General features: G+C 43.8%; 2 protein-coding genes across 2 annotated transcripts; one reads left to right on the top strand and one right to left on the bottom strand.

The window, feature by feature from the left end:
- Nucleotides 1–88: 88 nt before the first annotated feature.
- Nucleotides 89–10,061, bottom strand: sf3a1 (splicing factor 3a, subunit 1). The gene is made up of 16 exons (XM_030359795.1): nt 9,917–10,061; nt 9,718–9,796; nt 8,135–8,244; nt 7,842–8,049; nt 7,386–7,637; nt 7,219–7,293; nt 4,339–4,489; nt 3,653–3,849; nt 3,444–3,561; nt 2,704–3,011; nt 2,352–2,591; nt 1,804–2,011; nt 1,018–1,166; nt 807–908; nt 653–724; nt 89–565 (listed from the first exon to the last, which is right to left on the bottom strand). Exons 2-16 carry the CDS (start codon nt 9,763–9,765, stop codon nt 464–466), a joined length of 2,340 nt encoding a protein of 779 aa, XP_030215655.1. The 5' UTR covers nt 9,766–9,796; nt 9,917–10,061; the 3' UTR covers nt 89–463.
- Nucleotides 10,016–15,276, top strand: ccdc157 (coiled-coil domain containing 157). Its single transcript, XM_030359796.1, has 10 exons — nt 10,016–10,363; nt 10,440–10,590; nt 10,688–11,384; nt 11,475–11,552; nt 11,648–11,817; nt 12,034–12,210; nt 12,580–12,748; nt 13,526–13,659; nt 13,821–13,918; nt 14,052–15,276. Exons 1-10 carry the CDS (start codon nt 10,116–10,118, stop codon nt 14,347–14,349), a joined length of 2,220 nt encoding a protein of 739 aa, XP_030215656.1. The 5' UTR covers nt 10,016–10,115; the 3' UTR covers nt 14,350–15,276.
- The last annotated feature ends 56 nt before the right edge of the window (nt 15,277–15,332 follow it).

Below are 15,332 nucleotides of genomic sequence, written 5' to 3'. Positions count from 1 at the left end.
GCGCACAATTAATACTTTGACCATTCTGCGATCCGTATCAAAATTTAGAGCAAAAAATATGGAGGACATAACAATTAATAAACACAGATACATGTATTGTCCTTTATTGAGGAGTTCAAGAGCATTACACTCTAAACTAACTGACCACTTCACAACACATTTATCAAGACAACCGAATAGATGTGACTAATAACGAAGGGAACAAGACAGAATCAATGTTAAAATATTGTTGGCATTATTTTGGTCTGTTGATGTTATAAACAAATCAAGTCAACTGAAGCCAGGTGACTTAAAACAAAGGGAACAAGACAGAATCCATGTTAAAATATTGTGGGATTTCTTTTTGTCTGTTGATGCTATAAACCAAAACCCAAATACAATCGTGGGGGGCAATATTGCAGGGCACGAATAAAAGAAAAAAATCAGGTTAAACATTGTGAATACATTTCCCTGGATGCCTGCTTCACTTCTTCCTGCCTCCTCTCTCTTTCAGGGCCAAGTGAATGATTGCACCATTGTTCATGTTGTAGTAAGCCAAGGAGTTTGAATCTTTGATGAAAATACCCTAGAAATTACAAAAGACAACACAATTAATCAATTGCAACCTTAGAGATGAGACTGTAGATATTCAAAGAATAAAAAGATGAATTACCTCGTACTGTAACTTCTGTTTTCCAGCAGCCATGCCTGTGGCCTCGTGGATTTTGACTTTGATAACAGATACCTAGGGAATACATTATTCACGTTAGAACTATGTACTCTAGCTTTAGAGACAGAGTATGAACCGTTAAAAGTAAACATAATACCTGGTCCGTTAGTGGAACGGTGAAGTTGAGCACTTGCCCACTTAGCTTCCATTCGGTCTTGTCCTGCATGTTAGGAACCTGGACTTTAACCGCCACAGGGCCCTGGAGTCGAGACAAATGTATTATAATCAGGTTCAAGGATATCATGGAATGGGATGCCAGGGCTTTAAACACGGTGCCAAAACACAGAACATAGAATAGTCTAACCGACCTTGTTCCTGCGCAGAAACTCCTCTTCGGGCATGAGGTTGTCCTCAGTCTTCATCTTCTTGTTCATGGGTTCATCGTCACGAGGAGGGGGTGGGTGGGACGGGGGTGCGGGGGCCGGTGGCTGGGGCACTGGTGGGGCGGGGACGAAGGCTGGCGGGGCAGAAGCAAGATGAGCATCAGCAATCAGGTATTGGCCATTGCACGTCATCCACCGACAGATATTGAACCCAATGCGTGTCCCCTATGCCAATATGGAGTCAACTGTGGCACAGCAATGCTCAGCTAGGATGTGATCCTCCTCATCAACTGATGAACTAACCCTCACAAAGAGCTATGGGAAATTCAAAATGCTATTTTTGAAAATATGTCATTGATCGCCAACTACCCAATTTCAGAACACACCTACACAACGAGAAGGGTTGAGTTGAACCAGAGATTCATGGCTGATGTACATAACATAATGACAATGTCAACAATTAACCTTTGATCTTATCCAACTGGCCAAATAAAATCCTTTAAAAGTTAGGCTTTGATTTCAAACTGATTTGCTTTATCTAATTCTAATCATTAGCATGCCCATTTAACTCAACTGCTTCACTTTTAATCATCTATACATCTTCTCAAATACATAATTCATATATTCGATTTGCATTGCATAATATCCAATTTGGTACATAATATCTGTCCTATATTAATCCAATATCGGCATCTGCCCTGAAAAAACGATAATCGAAAGTTCCCGTATTTCTATTCACTTCAAACACAGCAATAACACCGTCTTTCTTACCAGAAGGGACCACCATAGGAGGCGGCCTGGGAGCCATGATGTGGGGGTTGGAAGGAGGCATGGGCACCACGTTGATGCGGGGATTGTGCATCATTTGCGGCATGGGGGTTAGGACCTGCCCGGAGGCCAGGCGCACCACGGGGGCCATGGGTGGCCGCGGGAGAACCGGCACGGCAGAGAGCAGGGTGGTACGCACCGGAGGCAGCATCTGGACATGAACATTTAGCGTTGATGTTTGTTACACTACAATCTCATCCAGTAGATCTTAGGTAAAGCATCATTTACAGTAGCGCTGACGCAACATTTATGGAGTGCACAGACTGTCCTAGCATGGCCACGGCATGTCTATATTAGCCATAACGTTGCTATGGACGAGCCCATAGAGCCCTCGACTCTGGTACTTCACATGCTTCGCTGCGTGGTCTGCATCAAAACGCTGCATGAGCCAAGAGCGTCATTTTGGATAAACACTCGCTCATGTCCTTACGCAAGGCGACTATAAATACGGTTTTACCAAACAAAGATTTGTCCAGACGGTGTGAACTTACGGAAGATTGTGGCCGAGGCACCTGCATCGGGAGATTGGGTCTGGGTAGGATGGGGGAGGAGATGGGAGGCTGGTGACGGAGTTCGTGGGGCTTGCTGGGGCCAATCTTCTCTTTGCCGTCATCCTCTCCCACCAGGCCCTTGGCCTTGTGGATGGCCTCGATCTGCTCCTGCAGGGTGATATTGGCCTGGGCGGCCTGCTGTGTACGCGCCATGCTACCAGAATGACCGTCCCAAGTGACCTACGAATGGGATGAGACGGACACACTAAGTACGAAGTCACAGATTCAAAACAAAATGGAGATCATCGGCAGAGTTGCAATCTTTTGAGAAAAGTGTGTTCTGGAAGCTCACCTTTTCCTCTGGCTTCTGGATCTCTTCCTCTCCGATCTTCTTACCGATGGCCGTTTCTTCCACACCAAAGATATCGGTACGCCTCTCGGCCAGCTGCTTCAGGCTGCTCTGGATGTCCTGTCCCGGGGCGTACACCTCGTCCTCGATCTGCCTCTCGCGGATGCTGCGGTCCCTCTGCTCCAGCCAGCGGGGGTCCAGCAGGCCGATACGCATGTGCTCCTGCATCTTGCTTGCCTGGATCTTCTCTCCGGTGATGGGCGAGATGAGGTACTCATCCGGGGTTGTGGCCACGGGCGCAGGCTTGGAGGCTGAAACAAGGGAAAGTATTATCCATCATACACCTCCTGGGTCAACCCACCCCCAGCAGGTACTACTTGGTGCACCGGTGAGCTTTTTCCATGGTCAAATCAAACTACTATCTTTCTGTGTAGACCATGTCAGTGTATGAACAGGAAACACAGACAATAACACTACAAACAAGTGAAGCGAGGTGTTAAAAAGGGGTGATTTTATACCACCAGGTGTGAGTGTGATTAGCCATTACAAGCCTTATCAAAATCTGCCCTTTTCTGTGTTTTTCACAAGTGGGAGTGTCCACATACATGAATGGATAAGCAACCTTTGTAACAGGACACTGAGAAGGCTGGTAGAATGGATTAAGACTAGACTTTTTAACCAGAGGATGATTAACCAGAAAGGTCATTTTCAAGGGGTTATGTCTTAAGTTTAGTCGGGGATACCTTTGGGGTCGTAATCCTTGCGGATGATGACCTGATCTGGCGTAGGAGGCAGCGGAGGGGGCATGGGGTTGTCTGGGGGAAGAGGAGCCTTCATTCCGTCCTCCTCATCATCAGATCCCTGGAGAGATCAAGGAAGGCATTACACACTGGCAAATCAAGTGTTCAATCATATTTTCTTGTATTCATAAAGGGTGCCTTCTTCTTCCAACCTCGTCCATGTCCTGCACTTGGGTGTCCTGGTCCGGCTGCGCAGGCTGGCCATTATTGCGATCCTCGCGCCCGTCTTCGTCGTCATCGCTCTCCACCTCCATCTCAACCTCCTCACTCTCCCCAAACTTGTCGTAGCGTTCCTGGATGAGGATGCGAGCGCCGAGCTCTTCAGGTGTGGTGGGTGGAGGGAAGTGACCTGAGGATTCAAAATTAAACAAATATATGAGAAAAAAATATGACGTTAATTTCATGCCTATAATATTTTCCTACACAATAGCTTGGTCTCAAAGCCCGGCCAGCCGCCGTCTTATGGGACTATTCTGCTTCGTAAAAATAAGCTTTCATGTGTAACCGGGAAGGACAGAAGGCTACAGTTTTGTTACTCAATTACAATATTCTTAGGGGGCTCTTAATGACTGAAACTCATGACGGCACGTCGTGTCGAATCCTTTTTTAGTCATTTGATTGGCCCCTGCAATCGGAAAATGTCAAGTTCATCAGGAGACCACTGATTTTAGGGCGTATCGGCTGATCATGCTTGGTGTCCGATCAATTGGTGCACCACTAACAGAGGCACCTTCATATGTCAGTGCTATGAAGGCTGCAGCCAGGGCTTTGAGACAGAGCTAACATGTCCAATGAGTTACATCAGAACCTTTGCTGAACAGTATCGGCTTCCACCTACCCTGCTCGTTGGGCTGGAAATCCACAGTCTCCACCACAACAAAGTCGTGCCAGTCGATTTGTGCATAGGCCACCCTCTCCTTCTCCCTCTCCTCCTCTTCCTTCTTCCTCTCGCGCTCCTGGAACTTGGCCCACTCCACACGGTACTTCACCTAGAAACAGGCAGAGTTACAGTCCCTGGTGAGCCGTATCCCAACAGGAGAACATGTTCATACATTCAAAGTGGATGTGGTTAATCAACCACTGTCTACTGTGTCCAACAGGGTCTAACGGCTCGACAAACGAGTCATCAGGGTTTTACTCAGTGTTCTATATGTTCCGGACAGAATTCTGTGCCACTAAATGAACCATCATGAAGGAGTTGATCATGGTCAGTGACTGCTTTTGTATTACTATTGGACTATTATTGCATCATTACTAGGGCTGTAACGATACACAAATTCACGATTCGGTTTGTATCACGATTTTTGACCCACGGTTCGATACATCCCACGATTCTTTTAAATTTAAAAAGCATTTTATTTAAACAACACTTAAATACCGATTATCTTAATGTAACATTTGATTACAAATAATTTGGAACACTGAACAGATTTGAACCGAAAGAATACTATTAAAGTATAGTTAAATTAATAAAGAAATAACCAAAGATTGCAGTTGGAGGATGCTTTTTGCTGGTAGGCATAATAGGGCCCCTTTAACTGTTTGGTTGGTTTATTCAAATATCCTTATTAGCGCTTCTTATTAGGCTATGTAGCTTAAATAATGACATAATCAGGCCGTATAGAATGCAACATGTTTAATAGCCTAACTTTCAATAGATGAGGAAAAACATGAACGTCGCAATAACGAGGCATAGTGTTACGAGTAGCATATATGTATACGCGAGAATGGCAGTGTGCGTATGCGTGTGTGAGTGACGTCAGCGAGTGAGTGGACGAGCGAGGAGAGCGAGCGGTAGCGCGTGTGTCTAGTGAAGAAGCGAACGAGTCCGGTAGAATAAAGTACCCATCCTGTCAATAATCGGTGGCCGCTTCATTCCGACCTATAAGCAGACAAACTGCCAGTCATATCACACAAAACAATAGAGACAGGATCACACAGGCAATTTTTTTCGCGCTTGGCCCACTCTGGATAAATGTCGTTCATATGAGGACTTCTACGGCTGTGGAGAAATGCAATCCTCCGTAGCCACGGAGAGCTGTGATCACAGAGAGGGGATCTCGTCACATATTTACGGCATCGATAGGAGGGGGCGCTGTCAGCAGACTATTATTTAGACAAATTATTAGCAAATTTCAATCGGACAATTTGACCGAAGAGTTAGAAAGGGCATATTGCGCTTCTGCCTTCTCACACCGCGAGACAGGTTCGTGGCTTTGAGTATCGCGATTTTCGGTTTGATACGCGTATCGTTACAGCCCTAATCATTACGGTGAAAGTTAATGCGCCAACATGTAGGTGCAACAACAATGTACTACATTTGCTTAGGATGCAGCATGTGCGGTAATTAATCTGAAGGATTTTACAGCCATAAAGGTTTTATTTACATGATTACATGGCATCCACCTCACCGGTTGCATTTTTAGGGCCCTATGAAATCCGCGATAACGAAAACGCGGACGGAATCACGGAATTGGACAATAAAAACGGAATCAACTGATATTTTATTAAGCAGGAAAGTATTAAAAGTAACAAAGTTACAAATTAAAACGGGCCTGTCTTAGTAAAATAACTGATTTCCAGCAGTTTCCTGTTCTTCAGCACATATAACATGCAACAGGGACAAGGCACATCAGACGTCACATTTACAATATGCAGCGGAATTCGCCATTATTTTGGTGAAATTCAGTTTCGAGGGAAAAGGGAAACAACACAGGTGACATTAACGTCACTGAATGTTTAGCAGTCACTCGCACAATAATGTTAAAAAAAAATCCCCGGTCCACCACGCAAACAATAGGTCCCGCTCCTAACAAGAAGCCGAAGAAGAAGTTGAAGCGCCCGTAATTCGGTTCTAACCCCAAATTCAGAGCCGAACAATATCCAAAACACTTCTATCACTCAGGTGTTTTGTAGAATATGTCAACATACTATCGATTGGAAACGCAAAGATACGTGCGATGACCACTTGAAGTCCAAAATCCCTATGAAAAACAATGAACGCCGTAGCCAGGGCACGCCCCTTCAAACAACAATTTGAGTTTATAAAAAAAGAGTTTATAAGCACTTTAATATTGATGTCATGTTTTTATTTGAAGCACTAAAAACAGTGCAATGTTGTGATGTTTTAATAAATGTAGTCTCTCTGATTAAATTGTATTCGTTCGCACTTATTTGACACTCATTCTGATGATTTTAAGTGTAAAAACGGAATTAATGAAAATTAAAACGGAAAAAACAGAATTTGGAAAAAAATAAAACGGATTTCATATGGCCCTACATTTTATAATATGTAGCCTGCCGTTATATTTATCAATCAAGATGGGTGAAAGTGTCACAATTCAAAAGGTAGCCGTCTGGATATTTCATGTAAAGAGTGTCGGACCGGGACAAGAAGGCTAACATTGGTGATTGATTCTATACATCCCGCCCGAATGAGGTCCATTGACAGATTTTTCTTTTCTTTCTGTGTGTACCTTTAGATGGACACTGGATGTAAAACAAACAGCAATGTGTTTGGGAGGGCAGATGGAGATAGGGAGGGGCTTTATTTTGTGTGGTTTTTAAAGGTTCTAAATAAATAATTGTTGAAATTGAGAAGTTATAACTTCTTCTTTACAACTGAAAACGCTAGTGACCGCGGCCTGAAGGCAGCAGATGTTAGTGGTCATCACGCTGCAACAATTTGAATGAGTGAAGCTCCTGGGAGCAGGCTTACCTGGTCCATCACATCTCTTGGATTCTCCGCCTCCCGTTTCATCTTTTGCAAGAGGCCCTTGGGTGGGATGAGGATCTACAGCAAGGGGAGACGTGGAAAAGTGGTCAATCCAACACATTCGCCGGGAGTATGACGTCAAAAAGTTTTGTAGCTTTTGATCTGCTTACCTTTGTATACTGCTCAACCAGCTTGGTGAAGTAGTTGAACAGGCTGTGCTGGGGCCGTAGGAAGTCAAACTGGTAGTTCCTTTGCTCTTTCTGCATGAGCTGGGTAAGAAACTGACGGCCGTTACGGGCAACAAACTGGGCGGTGAGCTTGACGACGTCGAGGTCAAACGCAGAGATGGACGGAGGATCGGCGATGAACTCAAACTCAGGGGGCGGTTCTTTGGGGATCACTGCCTCATGAATCACCTGGGACTGCAAAAAATGAGTTTTACAGTTACATTTCAATACTGGATATTGAATTTCACATAAGTATATATATTGGAATAGATACAGCCCTAACGATAACGCCTTCTACTTTCAGGCCCTGGGCTATGATAACATAATAAAAAAATGTACTAAACTTGTCATTTTAAGGATACTAAAATTATTAATATTGATGCATACGTGTGTCTGTACCTTTTGAGGTTGCTGCTGTGACTGTTGCAGGGCCTGCTGTTGCATGACCTTAGGCACCGCTGCAGATGGCTCCTGTCCCTTGCCCTCCTTGAACTCTGTGACTTTGTGGCGGTAGTAGGCATGGTAAGGGTCGTTGGGGTTGAGGAAATTAAACTTGGGATTGTTGATCTCATTCTGCCGAATCCTAGCTTCAAACTCGGGTCCGTTTCTGTGAAATGGCAGCAGTCGTTAGTTTATCATCAAATTACACATTTAAAATATATGACTGCACAACATTATCGGGAGTATCAAACCTGGCAACAAAGCTGGCTGTCTTATCGACGATGTTTCGGACCTCTGGGGGCGGGTAAATAATACCAACTATAGGTTTAGTAGCTGGTGTTTCCTCCACAGGTTCATCATTCTGGTAAGAGACAATATAAGTTATGAGATACACACCAAACAGGAAAACAACCAATTCTTTACTAAGAAACAATTTGACGCCCAAGGCAAGGCAAGGCAAGGCAAGGCAACTTTATTTATATAGCACTTTTCATACACAAGGCAGACTCAAAGTGCTTCACATATAAACATTGTCATACAATAAAATAAAATAATAGATAAGTAAAAGAAAAACATATGCAAAGAAATGGTTAATATAGAAAAAGGCATTTTAGTATTAAAATAGAAAATAAAGGCAAAGTTAAAAAAGCTTTTTAGAAAGTGCAATGTATTTAAGATTTTAGCAGAAAGCTATAGCAAACATAAAAGTCTTCAGTCTTGTTTTAAAGGTGCTCAGAGTTGGGGCAAGTCTTAAATCCTCTGGGAGTTTATTCCAGCTATTTGTTGCATAGTAACTAAATCCTGCTTTCCCATGTTTTGTGTTTACTCTGGGGATAATTAACAGATTGGTCTCAGAGGATCTTAGTGGTCTAGAAGGCTGATGTAGTGGAAGCATATCAGTTAAATATTTTGGGCCTAAACCATGTAGGGATTTATAGGTTAGCAACATGATTTTAAAATCAATTCTCTGACCTACAGGAAGCCAATGTAACGATTTCAGAATTGGTGTGATATGATCAAATCTTTTGGTCTTTGTTAGAACTCTAGCAGCAGCATTCTGAACAAGCTGAAGCTTCCTCAGAGTTTGTTTTGGAAGACCTGTGAGGAGACCATTGCAGTAATCAAGCTTACTAGTGATAAAGGCATGTACAAGTTTTTGTAAGTCTTCGGTGGACATGAGCCCGCTAAGTCTTGCTACATTTTTAAGGTGATAATATGCCGATTTTGTAACTGATTTGATGTGACTGTCAAAATGTAAATCTGAATCCATGATAACCCCTAGATTTCTGGCTTTGATTGAGGTTTTCAGGGACAGAGAGTGAAGGTGTTGGGTTACTTTAAGCCTTTCCGTTTTAGGACCAAATACAATTATCTCTGTTTTGTCCTCATTTAGTTTAAGGAAATTTCGGCACATCCATTCCTTCACTTGCTCAATGCACTGGCACAGCAGATCTATGGGCCGATAGTCATTTGGTGATAGCGATACATAGATTTGCGTGTCATCAGCATAGCAATGATGGTCCAAGGCAATACAACACAGCGTATTACTAAGGAGGCAGACAAAATAAAGACCACAACTTTTTTCACATCGTCACAAATGAAGTGTAAAAAATATATCTCATGAAGAATATAAAATATAAAAAAAAACACTCGTCATTACAAAATGCAGTGCACATTAACCATTAATTTCAGTCTCGTTAACCTATGAAGGGTAACAATAGCTCATTACAACGGAAACTGCTCCATCTTGGGATGGAATTAAAACCAAATAGCATATTTCACACTGTTTCTCTCGCTGAATGGTCAGCGACGTTAGCCAGCCTGCTAGCCTTACCGGGATGTTGGGTTCAGGCTGAACGATCGCTACAGGCCCGGGCGGCATGGCTGCTTCTTTGTGTGGGGCAGAAGGTTACCTGCGAAAAAATAAGCACCCACCGTTTTCAGACGCGATGGAAACGTTTACAGAACATGGATAAAGAACATTTATAAGAACGTTATATAAACATTTGCTTCAGCCACACTAAAGAACTTACCGCGTCGTGTGTTCGTCAGCCCACTCTCAATGAAGGTCAACTACTTCCGGGATCACAACGCTAAGAATGATGGGACTTGGAGTTCTTTGTGGAAGTCGCTATGGAGATGCAGCGTCAACAATCTACCAGCGAGGAAGCGTTACTTCACTGGGCCTACCCTCTATGGATGGGTTAGGAAGATTAATCTCAGTCTTCGAAAATGAGTCCTTTTCTAGGGAGTCGAGATAGTGTTGAAAGTCTCAGAAAAGACCTCATCGACCTCCAGGGGGCCATTCTGGAAGTGTTCTCCAGGACGGGACCTGTACGCTGTTCCTCCTGGAAGTTCCCTGACAAGCTGTCATGCAACCTCGACCTGGTCTCGCTGCTGGAGCAGTATGACCACATTGAAGGGGATGATGAATTCAACCAGTACTCCTACATTGTATTGCTGGAGCTGGTGATTGACAGGTAAATGTCGCAACAGCTCATCAAATTATGAAACGTACAAGGCCATAATTAATAGTGTCTCTCCCTCTTGAGCAAGGCTATTGCTGCTGCTGCAAAGTTTCAGTCTTTATACGGTGCAGCTGAGGAGCGGACCAAGCAGTGAGCACAGTCAGAAGCAGGGATGTGTGTCAGTCGGTCTGATTGTCAGGCATTATTGGAGTAATTTAATTGAACTTGCTAACCTAAAGGTACACCAAGCATTTTTTAACCTACCGTATTCATAAACAAAACATATGCATTTGGTTGTTCAACATTCTTGAATTGGATGTTTTTTTCCTTTAACAGGATGCATTTAAAGAAAGCCAGGGAGCAACTAAAATAAATCCAAAGGACTGTGAAGAAAAAAAACACTCACTGTCTCTTTACTCCGGGAGTCAATCTTCACGTGCATCTTTATTGTCTTCTTCAAGTTCCCTCCACTCCTTTGCAAATAATGAAGTCAACGCTGTCCCCACCCATCCTAATTTCCGTCCCTCGCCTACGGTTCTCTGCACCCCCACCCGCAAGGTCAGCTGCCAGACGGTGGAGTCGTCTCTCGTCCCCTGTGACGCCTGCGATCAGGTGCAGTGTGTGTTGAGGCAGACCGGGGACTGCCTGGTGGAGCTGTGTCAGAGCGAGGGCCTGCCCTCCTCCCTGCAGCCCCTCCTGGTCGCTGTGGACGACACGGTGGAGCTTGGACACCTGAGCGCAGGTGACCTCGCCCAGTGGGCGCGGGAGCAGCGGAGGGATATGGGTCGGCTGGGGAAACACCTCAGGGAGGTGCGGGGGACAGTGCAGCCTCTCACCGATAGGCTCACCGCCGCAGAGAAAGAGGGGGGAAAAGCCAAGGATCGGTTGGAGAGAGCACAGGAGGGTGCGAAGAAGGAAAGGGAAAAGTACCTCGCCAGCAAACGCCAGATGGAGCTTTTACTGCGGGAAGCGCAAAGGTCCGTGACAGAGAAAGAGAGGAGGCTGCAAGAGGAACAACAACGCCTGCTGAGGAGTACAGTGACATCCCCTTATGTTGTAGAGAGCAACCTATAAGCTTGTTGGTTGGTTATATGTTTCATGTTTAATGGATGGTTTGTTGCAGGTAATTCCATTTTTGAAGACCAGATATCTAAATTGAAAGAGGAATTAGCTGCACAACTGGAAAGTTTGAATACGCTGGGTAAGTTGTTACATTTTTTTGTTAGGTTTGTGTTTGTTATGTTTCATTCTGTGTAAATGTAAAACACTATTTTGGACCATCATATTCCCTGGTAGAGAGGGAGAAAGGCGGTCTGGTGAAGATGGTGAAGGCCTTGCGGACAGCAGAAGAGGCCCACCTCAAGCTGCAGGGAAGGACCCAGCTATTGGAAAGTCAGATGGCTGACATGCAGCTCAGCCTCAACAAAGAGTCTTCCAAGTATCAGAGCGCTTGCCATCAACAAGTGGTGAGTGGTCCAATCCCACCGGCTTTTAGATCATCCTAAAAACTTTCTTGATTACATTGAAGCAGTTGAGCGTATTCAGTCAGTATTCAGATTTATCAATCAAGCGTTTGATTATCAGACTATTGAAAATACAGTCAAACCTAGAAAACCTCTCCATGGTGACTAGATCAACACGTTGTGTTGAGGTTTCATCCTGGTACCCAATGCTCCTTCCAGTCCATGCAGGCCCAGGAAAAGTCCTTGGTGGAGAGGATGGAGACTCTAGACCAGGAGCGGGAGGAGCTGCAGAGCCAGCTGGAGAAGAGCGAGGCGCGGCAGAGCCAGCTCCAGGATCAACTGAACCACGTGACAGAGGAGAAGAAGACACTGCTGGATCAGTCCGCCCCCCAGCAGGTGCCATTCCAATCGCTATCTTTGTGTGCAGACAATATCAGTTCATTCAACAGAAAACACAGACATTATACACAATTAACACAACAAACCATTGCAGTTAAAAAAAGTTGTAAACCAGATATACACCATCTATGCAAGGCTAAGCTTGTAGGAAATTAAATACAGTTTGAGGCGCCAGGCTATGTAAAGAGTAAAGAGTAGTTGGATGGGGGTATGAACAAGCTTGATATGGCAGGCCTGGTCGTCATTAGATGTGCCCATATCTGCTGCCTTAGGTGAACCCTTAACCTTTGCCTGTCTTCTGTGGATGCTGGTCAACGACTCAACGACCGGTATAATACAAGTACATCTCTCCCTCTTCTTTCCCAGGTCTTGTGCGCTGAGCTCCAGGGGGAGAAGGATCTGCTGGAGGCTCAGGTGGAAGAGCTGAAAAGCATCGTGGGGCGTCTGGACGGAGAAGTGAAGGATCTCAGCCACAGGGAGAGACTGCTGGTGGCCTTTCCAGAACTCGCCACCATGCACCTGACACAGCCTCAGAGTAAGGCCTTGTTGTTTATTAGTGTAAATCCTGTAGCATTCACACTCTAGATATTGAAATCTTTATTTTTATTCTTCTTCCGCCCGTTTTTTGGTCGACATGATCGCTATCTATCAGCGTTATTCAACTCTTTCAACTTTTAAACTATTCAGCTTTTTCCACTTTCTTTTAACATGGGAGTCAACCATTTCCTATGGTACTTTAACTGTTTAAGACGTAACTAAATCAATTTTCAACCGTTTACCTTTGTTCTAACCATTTAACAAATTTACACACTTGTATCTTCCATACTATCCAAACGGAATTTCGATATCATTTAAACCTTCTTCAGAATCAGTCGAGGTCAATTTAGTTTCAAACCGTCATATTCATTTTCTACATTTGGTCCCATTGAAGCCCATTCTGAAACTTCAATTACTTAAGACATCGTGACTCAGTCAATTTTCTGCCGTTTACCATTCAGATGAAATTTCGACAGCATTCATACCTTTTTCAGAATCACAGTTTTAGTTTCAAACCGGCATAGTTTTCAGTTGCTCTCATTGATTTCCGTTGACGCCAGAATATGAGGACGTTTATTTTTCAGTTGCTTCACAACAATAATCTGTGTTTATTTGTTCATCATCTGTCTTTGTAAGTGACTAGTTTCTAAAGGCCTCAACCATAAGCAAGTGTTCATTTATTTCTACTAAATGTAAACAACTTTACAGCCTAGTTTGTATGAACTACAAAATACACTTACAATATCGTTTTTTTGTTGTGTTTTATCTTCCGAAGGCTCAGGGAATGTGCTTTTCGACATGGAGCAGCAATTAGAGGCCAACCACATCCGAATCGAGCTCCTGGAAAAAGAAAATACAACTTTGCGCAACAGCCTTGTGACACTAAATGAAAGATATATTTCTACTATGGTAAGGTATTAGTTACCATGGTAATGCCATGTCATAATATGTTATGTATACCAATGTTTCCCCCTTCTGACACGCTGTTATCACGTGACCTGTTGATGACTGAAAGTGACGCTATCACCTAATAATAGTATAATATCACTCATACTCACAATTAATTGTAGGGCTCCTCACCTGAAGAACCTAAGTACAGATCACCACAAACATCTCCTTCGGGGGACCATCGAGTAGAAACCAAACAGACACAGTGTTTCAGTTCGCCGTAAGTCCTTACTTGCTCGCATACAGACTCTCTTGCTGCAATGATGTGATCACATCAATGCTTGTGATGATCATGGGGTATATTGCTGCTGTGAAAAGCTCACTGTGTGCTGACCTTTCCTTTTTCATCACAGGCAGGGCGGCAGCAGTAGAGCAGCGCAGCTGAAACCCGACCCGCGAATGGGGGCAGGTGGAGGAGAAGGTGGCCCAAATTATATTGGCTGGGGGGACGATTTCTCATCCATCGCCACCACTCGAGCCAGCCCCACCGCCTCCCGCTCCTCCCCTTCCTCCGCCCTGCTGCTGCTGAACGGGCACATCCTCCAGAGCAAAACAGGAAGAGGACGAGGTTCCGGGAGATTCAAAACATTAGGTCAAACACGCCACGCCTACCTGGCGGACCGGGCTGCAGCAAACCGAGGGAATAGGTGAAACCTGTCTGTGTGTAAATGTTAGTGTAAATATTTAATGTTACACCTCACTGCTACATTAATAGAGCATAACCATTTTCATGTCATTGGGTTATTATACATCAATTCTATTATCAATTATATCAAATTTTTAATCAGTGTCTCATTTCATTTGGTGTCTTTAGGTTTTTCGAAAATGGTTTGACTTCTCGTAGCGTGTAAATGTTATGGTGTTGCATGTGGATACCTCTAGTGACGCCACAGTGCACATGTTGCAAAGAGCCCTATCAGGTAGCAGTGTGCAGTGGTGCATTAAAAGGACTGGCTTCAGTGAATGACTTACATTAGAACTAAAGAACTAGCCCCGAAAGCCTTGGATGTCACAAACAATGCCACACAGGTGGGCGGGCAGATTGGTTATCAGGCTCTTCTGCTGTGAAATGACGTTCCCATGGCAACCTAAGCGCATGACATTCGTGCAGTCTTTTTCGTTAACTTTTTGGAGTCGTCTTTCAACAGTGTTTCGAGAGAAAACACGAGAGGGTACACACACACACACACACACACACACACACACATTTTCCTGAAAGTTATATGTTCCTGTGTATATTTTGAGTTTCACTTCGCAGATGAATGATATTTGCAAATGGAAATGTGAGCTGCTGATTAGTAATCCAAGTAACGTGTGTTACCTGACCGTATGACAAGCTTCTAATCAAATGTATGAGAGTAACTTTTCAGTGCAAAACAAATCTCCAAGTACTCATGTCTGGCAATAAATTTGAGTTATGATCAATTTATTCAACTAAACATATCAACTTTGAATGACTGATCCCCTGATTTAGTTGAACACATTCTCAAGAGGTTAATCCTTAAAACAGTTAAGCTGCAACATCAAGCATGTAATTTGTCTTGGCATGTGTCGTTAATAATTATAAAACAAAACTTATTTTGTGGATTTTGATTTTGAAATCTTAATTAGCTCACTTAGCAGACATTGAGATA

This window comes from Gadus morhua, chromosome 6 (genome assembly GCF_902167405.1).
Source record: "Gadus morhua chromosome 6, gadMor3.0, whole genome shotgun sequence".
Classification (NCBI taxonomy): Eukaryota; Metazoa; Chordata; class Actinopteri; order Gadiformes; family Gadidae; genus Gadus; species Gadus morhua.
This window is presented reverse-complemented; position numbering and strand designations above follow the sequence as displayed.